The sequence below is a fragment of the Vitis vinifera genome, chromosome 19, assembly GCF_030704535.1.
Source record: "Vitis vinifera cultivar Pinot Noir 40024 chromosome 19, ASM3070453v1".
NCBI classification, from domain to species: Eukaryota; Viridiplantae; Streptophyta; class Magnoliopsida; order Vitales; family Vitaceae; genus Vitis; species Vitis vinifera.
Genome location: NC_081823.1, coordinates 3,752,061 through 3,775,112, shown reverse-complemented (window position 1 = coordinate 3,775,112; position 23,052 = coordinate 3,752,061). Strand labels below are relative to the sequence as shown.

The following is a 23,052-nucleotide window of genomic DNA, read 5'->3' as shown; positions in this document are numbered from 1 at the left end:
TTAATGAAACAATAATTAAAATTACTTTGAATAAATGAGGTGTGGTTAAGATGGGGGCAATCCATCCTAAATCTTCCCCATTATCATCCTTAGTCACTATTCTATTTTAATCCATTATATTTTATTAAATATTGCCTAATTTTAAAATATAATATTTGTTTTATATTTCTAAAAAATGCCTTTGAAATTTGTGATTTTTTTTGGGTTATAATATCTTGAAATGGCAATTTTGATTACAATATTAACATTTCCAAGTATATTATATATATATATAATATATATTTTTTCTATTTATTTGAGATGCAAATATAATATGGTAACCCAAAATTATGATTAATATAATTTTATAAATATAAATTTGGAGAAAAAGAAACTATGATATAATGTAATGACCTCAATACTAGGTAAGAAAATCTAAAGGATAATAAGCTTTTTTAAGAATCTAATAACTAATAAGATTTAAAACTCCATGTTGTAACGGTTGAATTGACATGCTGGCAATCTTATTGATTATTTAATTAAAAATTAATATAACGGCTAGATTCAGCCTTGCCCCCACAAATTTCTTAGTATTCTTCACAACCAAAAGGTATAATCTTCTTTTCAAAATTGTTGTTAAATTAAATAATATACTTTTTCATCATTTAATATAAGAAGCTGTTTAAGAACGGTTTTTAAAAAATTAAAAATTGGTTTTAATGGAGGGAAGTGTTTTATTATAAAAAAAAATATAAACTAACAAAGTTTTAAAATTTTAAAATATCATTTAAAGCGTAATTAAAACACATTTTTATCATATAACCATTAAATTAATTTTATGATCACATAGGTGGAGAACTACAAAGACGGACAAAATTTGAATTCCCGAGACCCGTCAAACCTGATATTATATTCAACATCAATTTTAAAAAAATATATTAAAAAATTTTGGTTTAGTGTACATATCATACTCTATATAAAATTAAAAAAAAAATCTTTAAATTTGATTCAAAACAAAAATTGTGACAAATTGAGAATGGATCAACTCTCGTATCACATATACAATAATGTCTTTTACTTTGTATTTTAACCAAGGATATTGGACCACAAGTCAAGGGATTAGGGGAAAGAAAATGATTGAAAAAGACGAATGAAAAAAAGAAAAGGAAATATGAAATTGACCACATGGTCCCTCTCAATAATTAGCGTTCTAGTATGAGTTTCATGCTATTATGATTGGGTTGGTAAGCATGTAAATACCCTTCAAATAAAGGGGTACATCCAATATTTCACTTCACATAAGGGGGTGGTGGTTGATTAGCTTTGCCCTTGGGCGAACGTGTTTGTCCTTGAGCCCTTTTTTCAAATTGGCTAAGAAACAAAAGTCTTCTTGTTCCAATTGCGTGTGGGTTGGGATCCATGAAATACAAAAAATTAAAAAATATATCTATTGACTATTTGATGAATGTCACCGTGTAATATTGGAGGGAAATTTAAAATAATTTGAAACATTTTCCAATCAAACAAAGTTTTGCGTTATCAATTCTTCCAATTTTTGGCATTATTGTTGTTTGTTTTCAACTGCATTAACAATCAAAATTTTGAATCTTTCAACAAATCTCACATATATTTTTATTTTTATCATTTTTTAATAGGTAAAAGATTAATTAATATGAAAGTCAATAAAATATTATTTTTTATAAAATTTTTACTTATGAGATAAATTTTATTTTGGCTTAATAAAATGTTGATAACGATTTTAGGAAACTTTCTAATATTTTTAATATTTTAAAAATAAAAATTTTAAAATATTAAAAAGAAATTAGAAACGATCATACTAACTCTAACAGAAATTATTATTATATATTAAATGCAAAATATTTTAAATATTCAATAATTACATATATGTATATGATGATGCATGTTATATAATGCATGTATCCAATAGGTCAACAAAAAAAGGATATTAAGTAAAATTATTTTACTTATAGAAATTGATAGGGTTAAATGGGTAATTTCAAGTAGCCAAAAATGTTTAATTATTATAATCATATTATAAAATTGACCCGCTAATGATAACGGTAACATGGTGCCCCACGATTGGAGGGGAAAAGGCATTAAGTTAGGTAGATGGACAAGTCAAAATGCAAGTGGCAGGGCAACATTATCTTATCCACCAAATAAATCACCTAATCCCATAACTCTTGGAGCTTAATGCTTTGTTGTTTTCCATTTTAGTGCAAAGTCCTCAAAAATCTTCCGTTTGGTATTCCATACATTTATTCAAGGCTATGGGTTTGAACCTTATTTATTTAATTTTATTGGTGATGTACAATGATGAGAAGCCCTAAGGTCCCGTGATTGTTGGGCATGGTCTCATTGAAGCATGGTCCCTTGAGTTTTGTGACTTGTTTTAATGTGTTGGGTGTTCATAAGTGTTGTAATTAATTAATGAGTCCTATTAGGTCAAATTTATGTTAAGATTGCAATAAAGAGGGGCATCCAAAGTGGTTATGGATTCTTAAGTCTCTTAAATAATTTCAGAGGTGTCGGAAAGAGTTGTTGTTTTAAACAAATTTTTATTATTTTTAAAAATAAAATTTATTTGATAACTTAAATATGAAAAAAAAAAACTCATAATGTAGTATTTACATTTTCAATCATAATACTATTTAAAAAAATTATAAAAACTTCTTAAATGTTTTTTGAAAATAACTTATTTTAAAAAGTTGTTTTAGTTATTTCTTGCATTAGAAAAATATTTTTTGTTTTAAAGAAAAAAATATTTTCAATAATAATTCTTATGTGATCGGGCCCTCTTGCATGGGTGTGTGTTTCATTCTCCAATAAGGATCAAATGGGAAGGAGTTGCATGTTTAGTACAAGCCATATCAGATTGTATAAGTTTGTTTGAATTCAAGGGTTGAGGAGAAGTCATAAAAAAATATACCTTTAGTTAGACACAAGTACACGACCATAGTGGTCATTATCAAAGAATGAGGTATTGGTCAAATGCAGGCGCTCCACTATAATGGTTGTTTCTTATAGAGTATAGTATTGTTAACACAATAAAGTTATTGACACTTAAAATCCATATGAATAACTTGTCTCGCTTGTAGAAAGTATATTCGATGAATCCTTATTATCGGGTAAGACAATCCTGAATAGCCAATAAAGGTCTTGATACATTTACACATCACTTGAAAACTATAATTCTCTTATCAATAACATCTCCAAAATGTACTAATACGATGACACAATAACCCTTAAATCCATCCATATTAAACATTTGAACTCTACTATAAGACATGCATATTTGTTCTCGTAAAATCATTGGAAACTCACTCACTAGGATAAAAAGACCGGGTTGTAAGTCTAGTATCAATCTCTTTTTTAACCATCTTTTTTTTTTCCATGTGACCCTTAGTAATTAATGTTCAAAGATGTGTATTTGAGTATCGTAGTATTACCTTTTGTGTATTAAAGAAAATGCAATATAGGAGTTCATCTTAATAAGATTGAGAAGTCGTTAGACTCACCTACTAATACTTCTCCAAGACCTCGTATACCAATAATTCCTAAACACGATATTAATCATTTTAACTAATTTCAAAGAATCCCAAAAGTCTAATCCAAAATGGCATAGTTTCTTCGATATTTAAGTTAATGTTAAAAAATAAAAAATGAAATCACATCAAAGCTACCAGGTCAATAAGACACTATTAGAAAAGTCATCCATTGATGGACAAATTTTGGAGGGTTGGTAGGACAATAAATTATACTTTGTGTCATTTGTTTAAAAATCACCATTCCAAGAACACTATCTCTAAAGAATTAAGAAACGAAATTAGACAATTATGAAGAAGAAATCTCATAATGGTGGTAGTAAGCAATGAAATATAATAATGCAAGGCATAGGGACTCCACCATGGGACTCCTCTGGATCGGCAACATCTGTCTAAAAAGTAGAGGGTTCATGAGAATGTCCCCCCAATGGAGCCCAAGGCGGTGTACCAAAATTTTTTGTCTTCAATATAATACAGGGTTTTACCCATATGGACTCAAGATTGCTAGGTAAAAAACAAAGTTTCAGATGAATGTGGCTCAGCCTCAGATTGAGATTGATTTTCCCTTTTGGTAGGGAGTTCTGCAATAATTACAGCATGTGTCAGAAGCTCTGAGTCCATTCATACATAGGCCATGAAACCGATATTTTCTTCTTTCCAAAGAAAAATATGGATTTGAGCTTTTGTTTGTTTGCATGGAAAATGAAGGAAAAAGAGGCATGGAGTCTTCCTCGTGCAATTTTTATATATGTATTACTTCATACTTCTTTTATATTTTTTTAGTTTCATTTATTTGTTGTATGTAACTTTTAGTGTGGAGATTGTAAATTTAGTAAATATCAAATCAATATCTTAATTTTTTTTTTATATATAAAGACATTATGAATATTTTTTATTTGAAAAAAAGGAGAAAAATAAATAAAATAAATAAATTATTTTTATATATTGTAAATTTATTTTATGAGGTATTATAAAAATTAATATTTTTTTCTTAAAAAGAAGAAATATTTTTTTTATTATAAAAAATAATTTTTAGAAAAATTGTTTTGAGAATGAAGTTTTTTTTTAGAATGTATTTTAATTATTTTTTAGGGTTGTTTTAAAAAATTAATTATATAAATATGATAAATGATTTAAAATAAAAAATAAAAAATAAATTTATTTTTAAAAAGTCATTAAAAATACAAAAAATATATTAAGACCAAGGCTTTGAACAACCAAATATACTTTTAATTTAGAAAAAATATTAAATAATTAATTTTTTAAACTGCACAATGGGTTTTTAAAGATTTTTTTCATAATAAAAGTAAAATATGGGAAAATATTTTTCTTAACAATTTTTTGTATTTTCTAAAAATCAAACATACTATAAATTTTACAAAGAATAATGGAAATAGGTAAGAAAATGTGAAGTTATCAAAAGAAATTCTGAAAATCAACCATCACCTAAAATATTTGAAAACCATTTTTTTTTCCTGCATTTTCTCATCAACCAAACAGGGCAAATGGGCATGAACAAGAATTTAGGATCCCTGTTCTAATTCCTTTCATTTGGTAAGATGTCCTTTAATCATTGACCATCATTTTTGAGGAAAATGAAGCTTCTGCAGCTTATTTTATTAATTGGTTCCCAACTGGGCTACTAAAGTTTACACCTCTGAAAGTTCCCTGTTTGATTGATCAACACAGTCAACCCCATCACCAAACACCACCATAAATCAAACTTTAGGGTACCCTACACATGGGTCCCCCCATTTTTTTTGCCCTCCCTTTAATCAAAAGCTGTTGCCTTTCTTTTTCAAAAGCCTGCTTCATAGATAATGAGTATCCCTATCAATATGTACCATGGAAACATGGGCCATCATTGTTTTGTGTTGTATTCTCATAGATTTAATGTTCACACTATAAATTTATTATGAAAATGGTGTTCATTAAAATTTCATATTTATTTTGAAATAATGATTTAAATTAATTTTAAGTTAAATTATTTTATATTTCATTTATATTTTAATTAATAAGTCTATTTAATAAACTTAAATTATTTTTTTCCTAAATCATTAAATTAACATATTTACCATCATTAATTCTAAAATTAAAAAAAGATATTTGAGGTTTATAATAAATTAATTGTTTTAAGTTAATATTTAAATTTATTTTAAATTTTATTCAAATATACTCACTCGACTTGATGAATTAGATTAAGTTATTTCGTCATTAATTTGATTTATCGAATATTTTAATTAACTTAAAACTTATTTTTTGAATTTTTACATGAGATATCAAAATTGCTTAATAGTAACTTAATTTTTTTTTCTAAATTATTAAATTGACATACCTCATTAATTTTAACTAATATTTAATTTATTTGATTTTAAATAATAAATTTATCTATTAAATAAATATATTAAAAATAATAAAATAATTACAAAATATTTATTATAAAAATGAGTTTTAACACATATGTTTCGATAATTCATATTTTTAATAAAGAGTTTTAACACATGTGTAATTAAAAAATACTTTAATGTAAAAGAGATTCAAAACTCAAGTGCCTCTTTTAGTTAACTTTTTCAATTACGATATTTCTTCATAAAATAAATGATCTTTTCATGCTAAAAGTAATTTTTAAAAAAAATTTAAATATTTTTTAAAATTTGTCAAATAACTTTTTAAGATGAAAGCGTTTCCTAAAATCACTGTAAAACAAACTCTTCATCCTCCATAACATATTATAATACCCTTTCATGAGCCACCTTTTAAAAAATAAAAAAATAAAGGATTATTTTAATTATAAATCTCTTTACAAGCACTTCTACATAAGCACTCCATTAGAGGTTATAATTGTGTCAAGGAACCTAAAAGTATTGAAAACTTATAGAATACTTCTTTTGTTATTTCAAGAAATCAACTACTTTAGTTGAGCTATCTGCTTACTAATCTTCTTTCATCCCATGGAAACCCTTTGAAGTTAAGGAGATATTGACAAACTTCAGAGGTAAGAATTACCAGGGAGGACTAAGAATACATTCCCAAAATGATTCATTTCACCAACCAAGTCATTGGGCCCATCTATGATTGTAGGGAAAATATAAAAGTTGTTTGGTTTGTCTACTACCCTGATTTTGGCAATGGGAGACTCATCCAATTTGGCCATTATTGAGAGTAGTAGGGCAGTCCACATGACATTGTGAGAAATTAGAAATTATTCCATGACAAGTATGTGAAGATGTAAAGGTAAATACATTGGGCCTTGGGAGTGGGCCTAGCCTAAAATGACAACAATTGACAACAACAAGAACATGGGACAAGATGCTTAGGACGTGGGTTTGAGGTGATGTTCACACCATGTGTATTGGTACTTTATGTCCCAATGTTTATTTATGAAGTATAGTTCAAGATAGATAAGGCATACTTTTATTTATTAATTTTAAATAAGATATGTTAATGCATTGATTGACTAGACGATCAAGGAATTTCATGGGTTGTGTCAAGTCAAAATTTCATGGGTTGTGTCAAGTCAAAACTCACGATCTAATTATTAATAAGTAACACGTTGTATAACTAGTTAATGATCGAGTTCTACTTAATAATCTTTATCAAGTCAGATATTATTTGAATCAATATTAACCTTTCCATTTAATATGTTTAGTTGACATATATTTTCAAAATCAATTTTTAAACTAGTTAAATGTGAGTTTAACAAGTTATGATCATGATTAGGACAATAACACAATTATTAAATAGGTCAATTGAAATCAAATTCATTTTATGTCGTATAAACAAATTGTGCCAAATTTTGCTATCCTTGAACTCTGAATTTTAAAGGGCATGGACAAATTGAAAATGTCATTTTATTATTAAAAATAAAAAATTCAACTCTCTTTTTGTTTTTCTATTTATTGTTAAAAAAATATGAAAGATTTAAATACTTATATATTTTCAAAATATTATCTTTATAAAAAAAATAACAAAAGAAATACAATAAATATTTTATAAGTTTAATTTATTTTTCATTTATTTTTTATTTTTTGGTATCATACAAGAAATAAGACTCACTTGGCTCCATTCAAAAATTAAAATACAACCTTGAAGGTTATATTTGACTATGGATATAAAATATTGCTTAATTGAAGAGGATCAAAATTTTATTAAGATCGTATTTTGATTTTTATCGGGCTATTTCTTGATTCATATGTCGGTTTAAAAATTGATATGAACATGATAGTGAATGAAAAATTGAATGAATTCTTCGTATTTTGGTTTAAAATGTGAAATTAATTCCACATCCTCGTGCTGTATTTTTGGTTTTCTTTTTTAAATTTTTTTACTGGTGGGAACCCTATTGGGCTTGGGCCAAATATACAATCTGTAAGTAGTTTGGGTTTGGGCCTAAGTCTGTGGACCTTATAGGTAGGGTCCGTATGGGACCGACTTTGACACCGGTTAAACCCTAGATCGACCTCTCTCAACCCTGGAATTTTTCTCCTTCACGGAGTCATGGCGAAGAACAGAAACAAGAAGAAGAGAAGCGGCGTGGCGCCGATGGACACCGCCGAGCCCACTCTCACAGATGTCCCACAATGTACTTTTTTCTTTTCTTTATTTTTTCGTTTTCACTACTGATTCGTAATGTTTTTTTCCCGGAAAATAATTTCCCAGCCCTAAATTTGTCCGCTCTTCACATGCAGCGATGGACACGTCAGAGTCGGTTGCTACAACTGCCACGCATTTTCCAGCTTCTGGTGATCCCATTAAGAGGTTAGCTTATTTATTATTATTATTATTATTATTATTATTATTATTATTATTATTATTATTTTTTATGAATAATGTGTTTTTTTAAATCAAATTATTTGAGCTTGTCAACTTTTCCTGAAGTGATTGGGTTTAGAAAGCAGATGATGTTGATAGAAGTGGGCTTAGTCTGAGTTTTTGGAAGATGGGTCCTTGAATAAGTTCCTAAAAATTGTTTATTTATGAAATGAGTTCTAGACTGTGTTATGTTTTATCAGGAGGTAGTATAAGAGGGAAAGAGGAATTTTCTTCCCATGTTTTTGGGAATTAACGGTGAGAATTGCTGAAGATTGAGTCTGTCCCCAGACCACCCATCCCTGAAACCCAGTAATGGGGACTATACCAGGTAATGTCCTTTTGGAAAAAAAATTTGACTGAGGGCTGAATTCATACGCCGCATGGAAGAAAAAAGAGTGGAATTGTTAGTAAAATAATTGAATAAAGATAGATATGAATTGTTTGAGGATGACGAAGGTGTGGCAAAGGTGGCTGTTTGTTGGCTTTGTTATGAAGCCCACCAGCATGCACCACTGTTAGATTTGTTTTGTGATAGGTAGTAAGCACCGCTGTTAAGATGGTGCGAGTTTGCATATGTGCATGAGTGTGAGGATTGGGTGAAGATTTCTTTAATGAATTGCTGTTCTCAAAGCTCCAGTTGAATTGAGAACTGGTGGGGCCTTTGTCTGGATTCTTATACCGTTGCATTCCATGGAAAGTGTTGGTGATTTGTAAGAATTGACATAATTGCTTTGCTTTGAAGGAGGTTCATGGCCGAGATATTATGCAGAAACCGTGAATTCAATATTTATATTCCTAATCCAGGAAAAATCTAGAGTAATTGGTATTAGGGGCCTTTTGATTCATTAGCATTACTAGTTGTCTGCCAAATCTTGTTTCAACTGTTTGCCGCTAAGCTTAGAACAGTTGTCCCAATGCAAACTTGGAATGATTGTTGCCGTGCTATAATCCTCTCCATGGGCATAGAAAGGCTTACATATGTTGGTGGAAGACCAAGGTATTGGGATTTATGTACTGTCCACAAAGTTATCATGGAAAAGACATAGAGTTCTCTCTACTGGGAATTTCTTTTATACATGCTGAGATTGGGTTTTAGCATGAAGGTTTAAGGTGTGGTATTTTTTGGTGTATCACTTTTCGCTCTTTTCCCATTATTATGAATTCATTCTCTACGGGTGTCTAACAGCTTCAATAACCATCTCTTAGACGGTTATTGTGGATAAGCTGTTTCTGCTGAATCTGATTTGGAAATCCATGGTGCTTTTCTGTGTCTCATGTGCAAAGAAAATGGCAAAAATGGTGATTACCTTTGTCTTCCATCTTTTCTTTGCCACCAACATCTGGTGTTCCTTCTCCCCTATTTGATCCCTTCCTAAGATTTAGGATGAGATGATGCCTAAGGACTGGAACTGAAAGGAATTATTCTTCAGAAACTTTTCTTTGTTCTCATTTTATGGCATGTTCAGATATGGGGAAATAGGAGTTAAGAGTTCCAGGTATTGTTTTTGTTATGCTTACTATAGCCGCTGTTTGATGCCCCCCCTGTGTTTTCTGAAATTTATCTGTCATCTGGACAGAGCTTTGGTTGGTATAATTTTATCCTGGTCTTGTATAGCATGTGAGCATTCTTCTAGGCACATTATTGTGTACTTCTTGTAATTTTTGTTTTACATAATGATCCTACTAATGGAAATTTGAGGTATGAAAACATAACTGCAATTCCACTTCATCTCCCTTTTTGTTCTATAAGAATTAAAGTTAAATCTTCATAAAACACACACACATACAAACAAAAAGGGAAAAAAAAAATATTGCCACTACATGTGAAAGGGCTTCAGAAAGTTTGTCTAAACCCTAGGTGTACCCCTACTTGGCCCCAGCCTGACCACTTGATCCAAGGCCCTGGAAGCTTCAAACCCTTGACAATAAATAATGTACTTCATTCTATTCAAGTTGATTTTTTCCTTGTCTCTTGTCAGATGGTGCGAAGTTCTTGGTTTTTATCATTATTATTTTGTCTTGATATCTACTGCCATTTGAGCCCTATGTTATGTGTCTGAAGTGAATCTTTTCCGTAACAGGAAGAAAGGGGTAACAATGAAGAGATCAAAAAATGTCCGAAAGATGAAAGCAATAGCAAAAGCCATATCTCAAAATGAGAAGTCAACGGAGAAAATTTCGAAGAATGAAAGTAAAACAATGAGAGCCCAATCAGCAAAAATGCTATATGATTGACTTCTGTTGTGTCCAGCCTTCTTGACAAAAGCCTATACCCCATAGAAGCAGAATATTGCGAATTCAATCCACAAAAATTTGCTGTTTGGCAGAGTTTTGACAAGAGTTAGGTCAAGCCCTCTTGACCCCCCATGATCCATCTATGGAAGGGGCCCGGAAGCAGCCAATCCTGATTTGTTTTCTACAGAAATTTCTTAGTAATTTCCTTTGCCATCATGAATGCAATCTTTTTTCTAATATCATTTTTAATAATCTCTGGCTGAGCTTGACCGCTTATTAGTTGATGTATGCAATCCCAACTGCTTGAATCGTCAGTTCGATTATGGATGATATCATAAAAAAACATTGAAAATAGTTATAGAGTACTAAAAAATTGGAAAACCTTCTCTATTAACTTCATCTACAAAATCCATCCTGTGAAGTGAACAGATAAGAGGATCTATACCCTTAAAAAACCAATACCCCTACCTAAAAATATTGTACCGAGTCTTCGCATTTACATAAATCGGATGGAAAGAAAGATTAGGTGGAGGGCAAACCAAGGAGAAGAAGAAACCATTAAAACCAAAGAAGACCCATACCCTAATGCAATTGTCAGTAATGCCCATCCTATTTTGGTCAATGATTTTGCTGTGATGGTCAATCCGGGCAGCCAATGGAGGACGGTTGAGAGCAGAATCTGCAAAACCCCAATTGCTAGGCTCATAAAGACCATAAAATGGAACGTCTTTGAGAGAAGGCTGTGGGTTTTGTTTACCGTAGCAGTTATGGGAGGGTATAGAATCCCTCCAATGGAGATGAGACTTGTGAACAACCCAGCCTTGAAAACAGCCTTCTGATCTTGAGCCGGAGCCAGCTGTTGAGGGGGGGTTGCATGAGCTTCAATGTTGAGCTGATCCACCAATGGTTCTTCAACTGTTATGTTGAGCTGATCGACTAATGGTTCTTCAACTGCAGCCATGGTTCTCAACTTAATTGCCTTTTTCTTTTTTTCCTTCTCTTTGATTGTGGCGTCTTGGTTTGATGATCATATTTAAAGGCCGAATTGGCTGTCTTCTTAGGAAATTGTCGAGGAAACTAATTGGGTGTTGCTTCGGAGGTAGTTGGGAACTTGGGAAGCGATGATTGACGCGCACGGTGCCCACATTTGCTTGAAGATGTTTGAAGTCGGCGTGGCCCACATTTGCGTCAAGATGTTTGAAATATTTTATTATGGGGTTGTTCAACTCCTGTCACCCATGTACGAGCTAAAAATCCAAGTCAGAGTCTTTTAATTGAAAGTAGTGTCATCTTCGACTAAAGTGCACTCAACTATTTGTCTCTAGACTGAGGATTGCATTGTGCAATTCTTTGTTCCCTTCTCTCTCTCTCTCTCCATTCACTCTCATTCCCTCCCTATCCTGGTTTTGTATGGCATATTGGCATTTGCCATTCTTGTAAATACATTTGTACTCTGTTCATATTCTCCTATTACTATTACCGTGTAATGAATCCATTCATAGGTATGGGAGGAAAGGACCACGTGACTAGATCTGCAAACCATATCCATGATATAAAACTTCAAAAGAAAAGGCACCTTCTACCTCATTTCCGGAATATACTATATAAAATCAGTCAACGAAGATTTGGGTTCTAGACCTAATCAGCCGCTACCAAATTACACAACTCCAAGCCTCGCGGGAAACTTCTAACACCTGACAATGAAGTTGACCTTTTAAGGTTGATTGCTTTCTTTTTATTCCCTTTCCAGAAGGGTCCATGCTTTTATTTATTTATTTATTTGGTTTTGATTTCCTGTTGCCAGCGGAGCCGTTGACTATAATCATTATTATTTTCTGATAAGATCTGTAGAATTGAAGGACCACTGCTTAAATATTCCTCTGTTACTTAAAATAGATGAATAGATGATTGAAAAAATTACACGTCTCATTCTACTCGTATTTTCAAAAGATAAATTTATTTTTTTATATTAATAATCTCTTAAAAAGATGATATCACTTTTTATTAAAAACTTTCATACTGATTTTTTTTATACTAAATTTATTGAAATTTTGCACCAAGGAGAAGTGGCCATGAAAACTAATCTGGTCAGTTGATGGAGGACCATTGAGAGCAGAATCTGTTAGATTAATTTTTGTAATTAATCTATAATTTGGGCCACACATGTAAATAATTAAAATGTGTGTGCTATCATTTAATTAAGCCTAAATATAGTGATCTAATTAATAATTGATTAATTGGCTTAAGGGTATAATTGTCATGAGATTATTGTGTAGATACCATTAGACAATTATTATTTCTATGAGGGGCAGAAATATAATTGTGATAAAATTAAAACTGCCCTAGCGGTTTATAAATAGGGTTATGGTCCCCATTCTACGACTACGCATTCCAATTTCTGAAAATCCTCTCAAAGAGAAATTGACACAGAATCTAGTGGCTAGAATTGGAAGACCATCTCAAAGGGTTTTTTTTTTTTTTCTATAAGGTTTCTCCTTCAATGGATTCAGGTATGCTTCCGCTATTATTTTTCTACTCATTGTTTTTAATCAGGAGATTCCAGTGTATATATGCAGTTAGGGTATTCACCCTGTTAAATATTCCAGTACATATGTAGTTAGGGTATTCACCCTATTAAATATTCCAGTACATATGTAGTTAGGGTATTCACCCAGTTAACTATTCCAGTATATATGAAATCAGGGTATTCTTCTTGGTTGAATACTAACAAGTGGTATCAGAGCCTACTCCTTGATTAATTCTTTGAGTTATTATTTTAATATATGTCAATGGATTAATATTTATGAAATATTGAGTTGATAAATTTTTTTTTATTAAAATTATTATTATTATTATTATTATTATTATTATTATTATTATTTAATAGCATTTTATGATATTAATATTTAAGTTATTGATCTAGCATTTTAAATAGGCTAATTAAAGCGGAAAATCACCAAAGTGACATCTTCCGTGTAGATTAGTCTGTTCGGGGTGTTAGATATTTGTGTGTATGTGATTCATGCGGGTATTGATTGGCCCAAAGGAAAGTTAATATTTGGTCAAATTGCATACATACTTGTGGTGATAAATATGTGATGATTATAAAGGTAACTTAATGTAAATAATAAATCAATCCAAAGATAGATTTATTATTTGACATAACTTATCATCAATGTTTGATCACTACAACAAGAGTACCACTTACAATTAATATTACTGTCCAAAGACTTGATATTAATGTTGTGCTAGGTATCTTGAAATGTCATAATTTGCTTTTAAATTTAAAGATTATGTGTTTAATTGCTTATTTTATGTGAGCATGATGGTTTATTTGATTCATTTTATTTTGTTCTGGATTCAGCTTTTATATCAACTACTTCTATATCTGCCAACATCAATAATGTCCCTATGTTAAATGGGACTAATTTTAAGGACTGGAAAGAGAATATGATGATTCTCTTAGGCTGCATGGATATAGACTTGGCTTTGAGAATGCCCAAACCCGATGAACTCAATGAGCAAAGTACTCAAGAGGATGAGGTTTATTGGGGTAAGTGGGAACGTTCAAATAGGCTAAGTCTTATGATCATGAAGCGCGGCATTCCAGAAGCTTTCAGGGGTGCGGTAACCGATGAGGTTACTAATGCCAGTGACTTCCTTGCGGAAATTCAGAAACGTTTTGCCAAAAAACGATAAGGCTGAAACGAGCACGCTTTTAGCAAGCTTGATTTCAATGAAGTATAAAGGCAAGGGTAATGTTCGGGAGTACATCATGGAGATGTCTCATCTTGCTTCAAAACTTAAGGCTTTGAAACTCGAGTTATCTGATGATTTACTCGTGCATTTGGTTCTCATCTCTCTTCCTGCACAATTTAATCAATTCAAGGTCAGTTATAATTGTCAAAAGGATAAATGGACTCTTAATGAGCTCATTTCATTCTGTGTGCAAGAGGAAGAGAGATTGAAGCAAGACAAGACCGAAAGTGCTCATCTGGCTAGCATTTCGAAGGATAAGGGCAAACGAAAAAATAAGGATAATAAGGTTGCTGCTTCTAATGGTCCAGAACAAAAGAAACAGAAAGTTGAGGTAACATGTTTCTTCTGTAATAAGCCTGGACATACTAAGAAGGAATGTACCAAGTATGCTGCTTGGCGTGTTAAGAAAGGTATGTTTCTTACTTTGGTCTGTTCTGAAGTTAATTTAGCTTCAGTATCTAGAAACACATGGTGGTTAGATTCTGGTGCTACTACTCACATTTGTGCTTCTATGCAGGGTTGCCTGAGTTACCGAAAACCAAGTGATGCTGAAAGATGCATCTATGTCGGAGACGGTCAGTCGGTAGAAGTAGAGGCAATAGGGCACTTTAGATTATTATTGAAATCTGGTTATTTTTTTGGATTTAATAGATACTTTTATTGTACCGTCTTTCAGACGGAATTTAATTTCAGTTTCTGTTTTGGACAAATCAGGTTATTATTGTTCATTTGGAAACAATAAATTTACATTATCTATTAATTCAAATGTTGTAGGAACCGGTTTACTTAATGTTTATGATAATCTATATTTGTTGGAAACTGTTCCGTCCTATAATGAAACCTTGCATGTGGAATCACGAGGTACAAAACGTAAATTGAATAAAGATAATTCGGCCTCATTGTGGCACAAACGCCTAGGTCATATCTCTAAATCTAGAGTTGAGCGACTTGTGTCCGATGGGATTTTGGATTCACTTGACTTTTCAGATTTTGATATTTGTGTTGAGTGTATTAAAGGAAAACAGACCAAAACAAAGAAATTAGGTGCCAATAGAGCTACAGACGTCTTAGAATTAATTCATACAGATATCTGTGGACCATACCCTACGGCATCTTGGAATGGTCAACAGTACTTTATAACATTCATAGACGACTACTCAAGATATGGCTACCTATTTCTTATACATGAGAAATCACAATCATTGGATGTGTTCAAAACATTTAAAGCAGAAGTTGAGTTACAACTCAACAAAAGAATAAAGAGCGTCAGATCTGACCGTGGTGGTGAATACTATGGTAGATATGACGGATCAGGTGAACAACATCCAGGACCATTTGCTAAATACCTAGAGGAATGTGGGATCGTCCCTCAATACACCATGCCAGGATCACCTAGCATGAATGGTGTAGCAGAAAGACGAAACCGAACCCTTAAGGACATGGTAAGGAGTATGATTAGTCATTCTACTTTACCCGAAAAACTCTGGGGTGAAGCACTCAAAACGACAGCTTATATCCTAAATCGGGTGCCAACTAAAGCGGCTGCTAAAACGCCTTATGAGCTTTGGACGGGTCGAAAGCCCAGTTTAAAGCATTTTCATATTTGGGGATGTCCAGCTGAAGCGAGACCTTATAAGCCTCATGAAAAGAAATTGGACTCTAAAACAGTTAGCAGCTACTTTATTGGCTATGCAGAGCGATCAAGGGGTTTTAAATTTTATGATCCTGCTATTAGGTCAATTTTTTGAGACGGGAACTGCAACATTTTTTGAGGATGTTGAGTTTGGGGGGAGAAATCAGGCTAGGAATATTGTCTTTGAGGAGGAAGAGGGATCTACTATTGCTTTTGATAATGTACAGGTTTCACTACCTATCATTGATCAAGAAGTAAATTTGGATCCTCAACCAACAGACAATATTGTTCAACCCTTAATTGCAAATGAGGACATTGCTCCTGAAGAACAAACTCAACAACCTCAAGAAAATATGTCATTAAGGAGATCCACTAGAGAGAGGAGAAATGCAATTTCGGACGATTATATCGTATATCTCCAGGAACGTGAGGTAGAAAGTGGAATGATGGAAGATGATCCAATCAACTTCCAGCAAGCCATGAAAAGTTCCAACTCTCAGAAATGGATTGAAGCCATGAATGAAGAGTACAAATCTATGCAAGACAATAAAGTTTGGGAACTTGTCCCATTACCAGTTGGTACGAAACCCATTGGTTGTAAATGGATATTTAAAACCAAGCGGGATTCAAATGGTAATGTAGAAAGATATAAAGCACGTCTTGTAGCTAAAGGCTTTACTCAAAAAGAAGGAATTGACTTCAAAGAGACCTTCTCTCCAGTTTCTACGAAGGACTCTTTCAGGATAATCATGGCACTAGTTGCACATTATGATCTTGAGTTACATCAAATGGATGTTAAAACAGCGTTTCTCAATGGTGACATTGATGAAACAATTTATATGGTACAACCAGAAAATTTTGTGTCCGAAGACTCAAAGAATATGGTTTGTAAATTGACTAAATCCATTTATGGGCTCAAGCAAGCTTCTCGTCAGTGGTACTTCAAGTTTCATCAAATTATTGTCTCATATGGTTTTGAGGCAAATCTTATGGATGAATGTGTGTATCACAAATTCAGTGGGAGTAAGTATATTTTCCTGGTTTTATATGTCGATGACATATTGCTAGCCACAAATGATATTAGCATATTGCACGACACTAAGAGATTTTTATCAAAACATTTTGAGATGAAAGATCTTGGTGATGCCTCCTTTGTCTTAGGAATCCAGATACACCGAGATCGTTCTAGGGGTATTTTAGGATTGTCACAAAGGACCTATATTGATAAAGTCCTCCAAAGGTATGGCATGCAAAATAGCAAACCAGGTGATACCCCTGTCGCTAAAGGAGACAAATTCAGTCTTAATCAATGCCCTAAAAATAGTTTAGAAAGTCAAGAAATGCAGAAGATTCCTTACGCTTCGGCTGTGGGGAGTCTAATGTATGCTCAGGTATGTACACGTCCGGATATTGCGTACATTGTTGGCATGTTAGGCAGATATCTAAGTAACCCTGGAATGGATCATTGGAGAGCAGCCAAGAGGGTTATGAGATATTTACAGAGAACAAAAGAGTACATGCTTACATATAGGAGATTGGATCAGTTAGAGTTGATTGGGTATTCCGACTCCGACTTTGCTGGATGCCAAGACAGCAGAAGATCCACATCAGGCTATATTTATCTGTTGGCTGGTGGAGCAATTTCATGGAGGTCTGCCAAACAGACACTCGTAACTTCATCCACCATGGAAGCGGAGTTTGTAGCATGTTATGAGGCATCCAATCAAGGAATATGGCTACGAAATTTTGTCACTGGGCTGCATGTTCTGGATGGTATTGAAAGACCACTGAAGATATTTTGTGACAATAAATCAGCAGTTTTATATTCCAATAACAACAGGAGTTCTACAAAATCAAAATACATTGATATCAAGTTCCTTGTTGTAAAAGAAAAAGTACAGAGTGGACAGATATCCATAGAGCATATTGGAACAAACTCCATGATAGCGGATCCGCTTACAAAGGGATTACCACCCAAGGTCTTTCATGAGCACACTGCTCATATGGGTGTTGTCTCATTTGAGGATATCCAAATTTAGTGGGAGTTTGTATTATTCATTGTATATTGCTCTATGTTATGTTTAGACTTTATCTATACATTTGGATTGTGTTCTGCAGAAATAAAGTATTCATTTTATTGCACTCTGTTAAATTATGCTAAAGATTTGATCTCAATAAAGTTAAGTTGGACCAGTTGGAAATAGGCATGAATAGATCACATTGCATGTAGTTTCCATGCTATGCACTCATGATTGATCTATGTCATTTAGCTGTGCAGATATACGTGACCATTGATTGGTCTAGTAACGATTGATGTAACAAAGGCCACCTTGATCCTATGTCAATATAGTTAATGGACGAGATTGTTCGGATATACCCTAAGGACATGATAGCAAATTTTGAGCTCATAAGGTTAAACACATTTATTTGATTACATATGCATGTGGCCCAGTGGGAGATTGTTAGATTAATTTTTGTAATTAATCTATAATTTGGGCCACACATGTAAATAATTAAAATGTGTGTGCTATCATTTAATTAAGCCTAAATATAGTGATCTAATTAATAATTGATTAATTGGCTTAAGGGTATAATTGTCATGAGATTATTGTGTAGATACCATTAGACAATTATTATTTCTATGAGGGGCAGAAATATAATTGTGATAAAATTAAAACTGCCCTAGCGGTTTATAAATAGGGTTATGGTCCCCATTCTACGACTACGCATTCCAATTTCTGAAAATCCTCTCAGAGAGAAATTGACACAGAATCTAGTGGCTAGAATTGGAAGACCATCTCAAAGGGTTTTTTTTTTTTTTCTATAAGGTTTCTCCTTCAATGGATTCAGGTATGCTTCCGCTATTATTTTTCTACTCATTGTTTTTAATCAGGAGATTCCAGTGTATATATGCAGTTAGGGTATTCACCCTGTTAAATATTCCAGTACATATGTAGTTAGGGTATTCACCCTATTAAATATTCCAGTACATATGTAGTTAGGGTATTCACCCAGTTAACTATTCCAGTATATATGAAATCAGGGTATTCTTCTTGGTTGAATACTAACAGAATCTGCACAACCCCAACTGTTTGGCTCACGTAGATGATGAACAGAAAGGTCTTGGAGAGAAGGGAATGGGCTTGGTTTGCAGGAGCGGTTATCGGAGGGACCAAGGGAGACAAGAGTAACCAATAGCTCACCCTTCAAAGCCGCATATCGTTTTTCACCTTGGACTGGCAGCTGAGGAGGTATGTGGGCTTCAACTGTAATCCCAAGCTGATCAGCAAATGGTTCTCATTGATCATGGTCTCTGATTCTGTAGCCATGATTGTTTAAGCACTGCTCTTTATAATGTTCAAAGTTGGAAGGATTACATTGTTCACATTGCTATGATCAAAGCATATGATTCTGTTTGTTGTGTTTCTTCATGGCATTGGTTAACGGTCGGCCACATGAGGATAGTGTTTTTAGTGAAAATGGTTTTTTGGAAATATATTTATGAAAATCACTTATAAAGTGTTTATTTAAGAAATAGTATATGTGATTTTTTAATATTATAAATGATTTTTTAGATTTTTAAAAATCTTTCCTAAATTTTGTTAAACATCTAATTGTTTCTTAGATTTTTTTTAGTTTTTTTAGTAGAATTTTTAATATTTGAAAGAAAAAAAAAAATAAGTGTTAGAAATATTAGAAACACTTTCCATAATCATTGTCAAACCCACTAAAAAATTCAATATATTTTATTGTCAAACGCATTCTTAATCTTCCGCAAACCTATTAGAAAATTTAATATATTCCATTTTGAGTAAGTACCTTATCATTCAATGGATGACTCCTATGTCAACAACGCTATCCTTTGAAAGACCTAGGAAGAGCTATATAAATGAAAGAGTCAAAAAAATGCTACGAAAAGTACACTAGTATGCTCCAAAGTAAAAAACAAGGAAACCCACCTCTTATGGTAACCTAATTAATCAATAAAATCAATCATAGATGATGACTTAACCCTTACCCCCCTTTAGTCAATTCTAAAAAGTTACATAGAAAAGAGGACTTTAACTCTTAATATGAAAGCATCATATTTTTAAGTCTTTTAATTCCTCCATTTTCAAATTGTCCAAAACAAATAAAGAGGAATAATATTCTACACCTTCTTTTTCCTCTTTTCAATGAAGTGGTTGTACCGACTTAAAAATATTCCTTGGATTGAAGAATATAACACCCAAATCACTCCACACAAGAGGGCTAATTGCTATAACAAACTTGCTTTAGAACAATGAAGAAGGATGTGATCACAAAATGCCTCTTCCATTCCTCATCAACTAAATGGTTTCCAATAAGACATTTACCATTCCCTTTTAGTTACTATGGTCGTATCTACAAGATGGATGTTGCTATCCATTGTCATTTTGGATTTTACAAGGAGATATCTATAACAAGGCTAAGAGTAGTAGTCATGGCATCAAATATATTAAGTTTTATATTTGAAGTCAAATTATTTCCTTAAGTAATAAGTAGTAAATTTTATCGAACATCCAAAGATTAAATCAATTCTCAAAACTTTTCAAAAATACTCACAAAAAGAGATCATCTATAACCCTTTGGTGATGAACTCGATTTGATCTCACCCGTTGAATCTTTTAAAAAAGTTATTTAAATTTTAATTTATTATTAAGATCATGTTTGGTATGACCGTTTACTTTTTTATTTTAATTGAAAATTGAAGTTAATCGTAAAGTATAATTTTTCTAAATGACCATATTTGCATATAAAATATTTTTTAAACATGAAATGACCACCCTAACTTTATAATAAATGATACTTTTTAATTCTTATGCTAAGCTCTTTTAAAAATATTAGTCAAATCGGGCCAACTTTTGTTCAAGGAGAAAGTGCTTACCCGATTAAGTTATAGACTTATTAAACTATCAATAAATTGTTTTTAGAAAATCTCTTTAGGATAAAACTACCCTTCAACCAATTTTTAATCCCCATCCATATCAAGCACTTTTGGAATAAAAATTTCAAAGATAAAAATATTAAATCGGTCTTATATGGGTAATTTTCAATACATGAAAAGTTGCCTTAAATTATAAATAATTATATAAATATTCTTAAAATTATGATATATTGTATAAATACACTTAAATTTATAAATAATTACAAAAAGATTTTAAAAAATATGAATAACTACACAAAGATAGGGATGACAATGGGGCGGGTTTTTTCGGGTACCCGCTCTACCCCGCTCCTAATGGGACGGGGTTAAATTTAAATAAACGGGTTTGGGAATTGTTTAAAAAACCTGGGGCGGGTTTGGGTATGCCCCCACCCCGACCCGCCCTGTCCCGATTAATGTTTCTTTTATTCACTCTTCCACCATTCTGGGTATGGCTTCCTGTCGCCCCGAAAACCAAAGAGCACTAGCTCTTCTCCATTTCTTGGCTTCCCTCACCTCAGATTCTTCCATTACTGTCGATTGAGATAATTTGTTCATTGAAATTTCCTTCCCGCGCTTTTAGAATTCTACTATTATCATCATATCTACTTCCAAGACTCACCGGAGAGGACACGAAGAGAAGAACCTGAAGGGGAAGCTGGCCTAGAGATCGTCGTCATTCCACTCCGGTATTCCGACGACTATGGCCCCACAGGCGGAGCTTCGCTGTCCAAAGACCTTGCTGGACCTACTCTCAGGTAGGAGTGTCTCTGGACTGTCGCCGGAGGGAGGGCCACGGTTGACCAAGTTGCTGCTCAATCTCACCGTTCAAAGGAGTTTAGGGCCAGTCCAGGTTGTGATGTCGCCAGATTCAACAGTCGGAGATCTAATCGCGGCAGCACTACGGAAGTACGCGAAGGAGGGGCAGCAGCTGTTTCAGTTATGAATTCAAAAAAAAAAAAAAAAAAAAACGGGGCAGGGCGGGTATGAGAATTTATCATACCCGCCCCGCCCCGCCCCGTTTAATTTTTTAAATGGGACGGGGATGTAATTTGTTTTGAATAAACAGGGCGGAGTTGGGATGGGGGTGACCCGTCCCGAACCCGCCTCGTTGCCATTCCTACACAAAGAACTCTAAAATTATCTGTAACTACATCAAGGCTTTATAATTATGAGTTATTGCAAAAATACTTTTATAATTATAAATAATTTAAAGACTTGTATAAATATGAGTAATTGCACAAATAATTCTATATTTAGGTGTAATTACAAAAAGACCCTTGCAATTTTGAGTAGTTATGGGAGACTACAAAAAGACCTTTATAATATTGAGAAATTACAGAAGACACTTATAATTATGAGTAACTATAAAAATATTGATAAAATTATGAAAAATTATAAAAAAAAATCCATGTAGTTATAGATAATTAAAAATACTTGTAATTATGAGAAATTACCAAAAAAAAACTCATGAAATCATGAAATAATTTTAATTATGGGTATTATTTCATCTTTTTCAATAAAATATTTCTTAAAATTTTAATAATGTTTTAAAAATCAAACTATATCGTCCACCTAATTGTTTTCTTGTTGAACAGGTGATGAACCCAATACCATGAGTTGGTATTGTTGATGTAGAGCCAATTGAGGTCAGATCCTCCTTATGTTGTGCCTCTCAGAGCTTCTACCCAGCAATGAGGAACTGGGTGAGCTTCTTTCTTGCACAAAGGATGTCCGGACAGGTGGTCCAAGCACGTCCCTCCGAAGCTTAAGTTAGACACAAATAGGTCCAGCTCTTTAAAATGGAGAATAAGTAGGCCAGCATATGCGTACGCACCTAGGTTATACTTCAAGAAGCTTTTTATAGTGCTCACGAGAAAGTCACTGTAGTGTTGACTAAGCACTTTGACCTTCTTTGTAATGATGGTTGTCCTCCAAGTAGTAGGACAATCATTGCAGTTTTGGGCGGCTGACAGGTGTCGTCAGAAGTTGTGTCATAATGTTCAGTCATGCAATTGTCTGTCCTTTCAACTTGCTAGAAGTATGGGGCAATGTGTGATAATTAATTGACATGGATGTGAGGATTTGGGGAGATCCCATCAGTCATTTCCATGTCAGGTGTA

General features: G+C 32.8%; 4 protein-coding genes across 4 annotated transcripts; 3 read left to right on the top strand and 1 right to left on the bottom strand.

Moving 5' to 3' along the window:
* Positions 1-7,956: 7,956 nt before the first annotated feature.
* On the top strand, positions 7,957-10,944 carry LOC100255528 (uncharacterized). Its single transcript, XM_002284473.5, has 3 exons — positions 7,957-8,127; positions 8,234-8,303; positions 10,439-10,944. Exons 1-3 carry the CDS (start codon positions 8,043-8,045, stop codon positions 10,590-10,592), a joined length of 309 nt encoding a protein of 102 aa, XP_002284509.1. The 5' UTR covers positions 7,957-8,042; the 3' UTR covers positions 10,593-10,944.
* A 116-nt stretch (positions 10,945-11,060) lies between these two features.
* On the bottom strand, positions 11,061-12,091 carry LOC104877521 (uncharacterized). Its single transcript, XM_010645946.3, has 2 exons — positions 11,350-12,091; positions 11,061-11,271 (listed from the first exon to the last, which is right to left on the bottom strand). The coding sequence occupies exons 1-2, from the start codon at positions 11,551-11,553 to the stop codon at positions 11,089-11,091; spliced, it is 387 nt and encodes a 128-aa protein (XP_010644248.1). The 5' UTR covers positions 11,554-12,091; the 3' UTR covers positions 11,061-11,088.
* Positions 12,092-13,809: 1,718 nt separating this feature from the next.
* LOC132253407 (uncharacterized) lies at positions 13,810-15,055 on the top strand. Its single transcript, XM_059735323.1, has 2 exons — positions 13,810-14,761; positions 14,869-15,055. Exons 1-2 carry the CDS (start codon positions 14,227-14,229, stop codon positions 14,895-14,897), a joined length of 564 nt encoding a protein of 187 aa, XP_059591306.1. The 5' UTR covers positions 13,810-14,226; the 3' UTR covers positions 14,898-15,055.
* A 2,269-nt stretch (positions 15,056-17,324) lies between these two features.
* LOC132253445 (secreted RxLR effector protein 161-like) lies at positions 17,325-17,974 on the top strand. Its single transcript, XM_059735500.1, has 2 exons — positions 17,325-17,757; positions 17,886-17,974. Exons 1-2 carry the CDS (start codon positions 17,325-17,327, stop codon positions 17,972-17,974), a joined length of 522 nt encoding a protein of 173 aa, XP_059591483.1.
* The last annotated feature ends 5,078 nt before the right edge of the window (positions 17,975-23,052 follow it).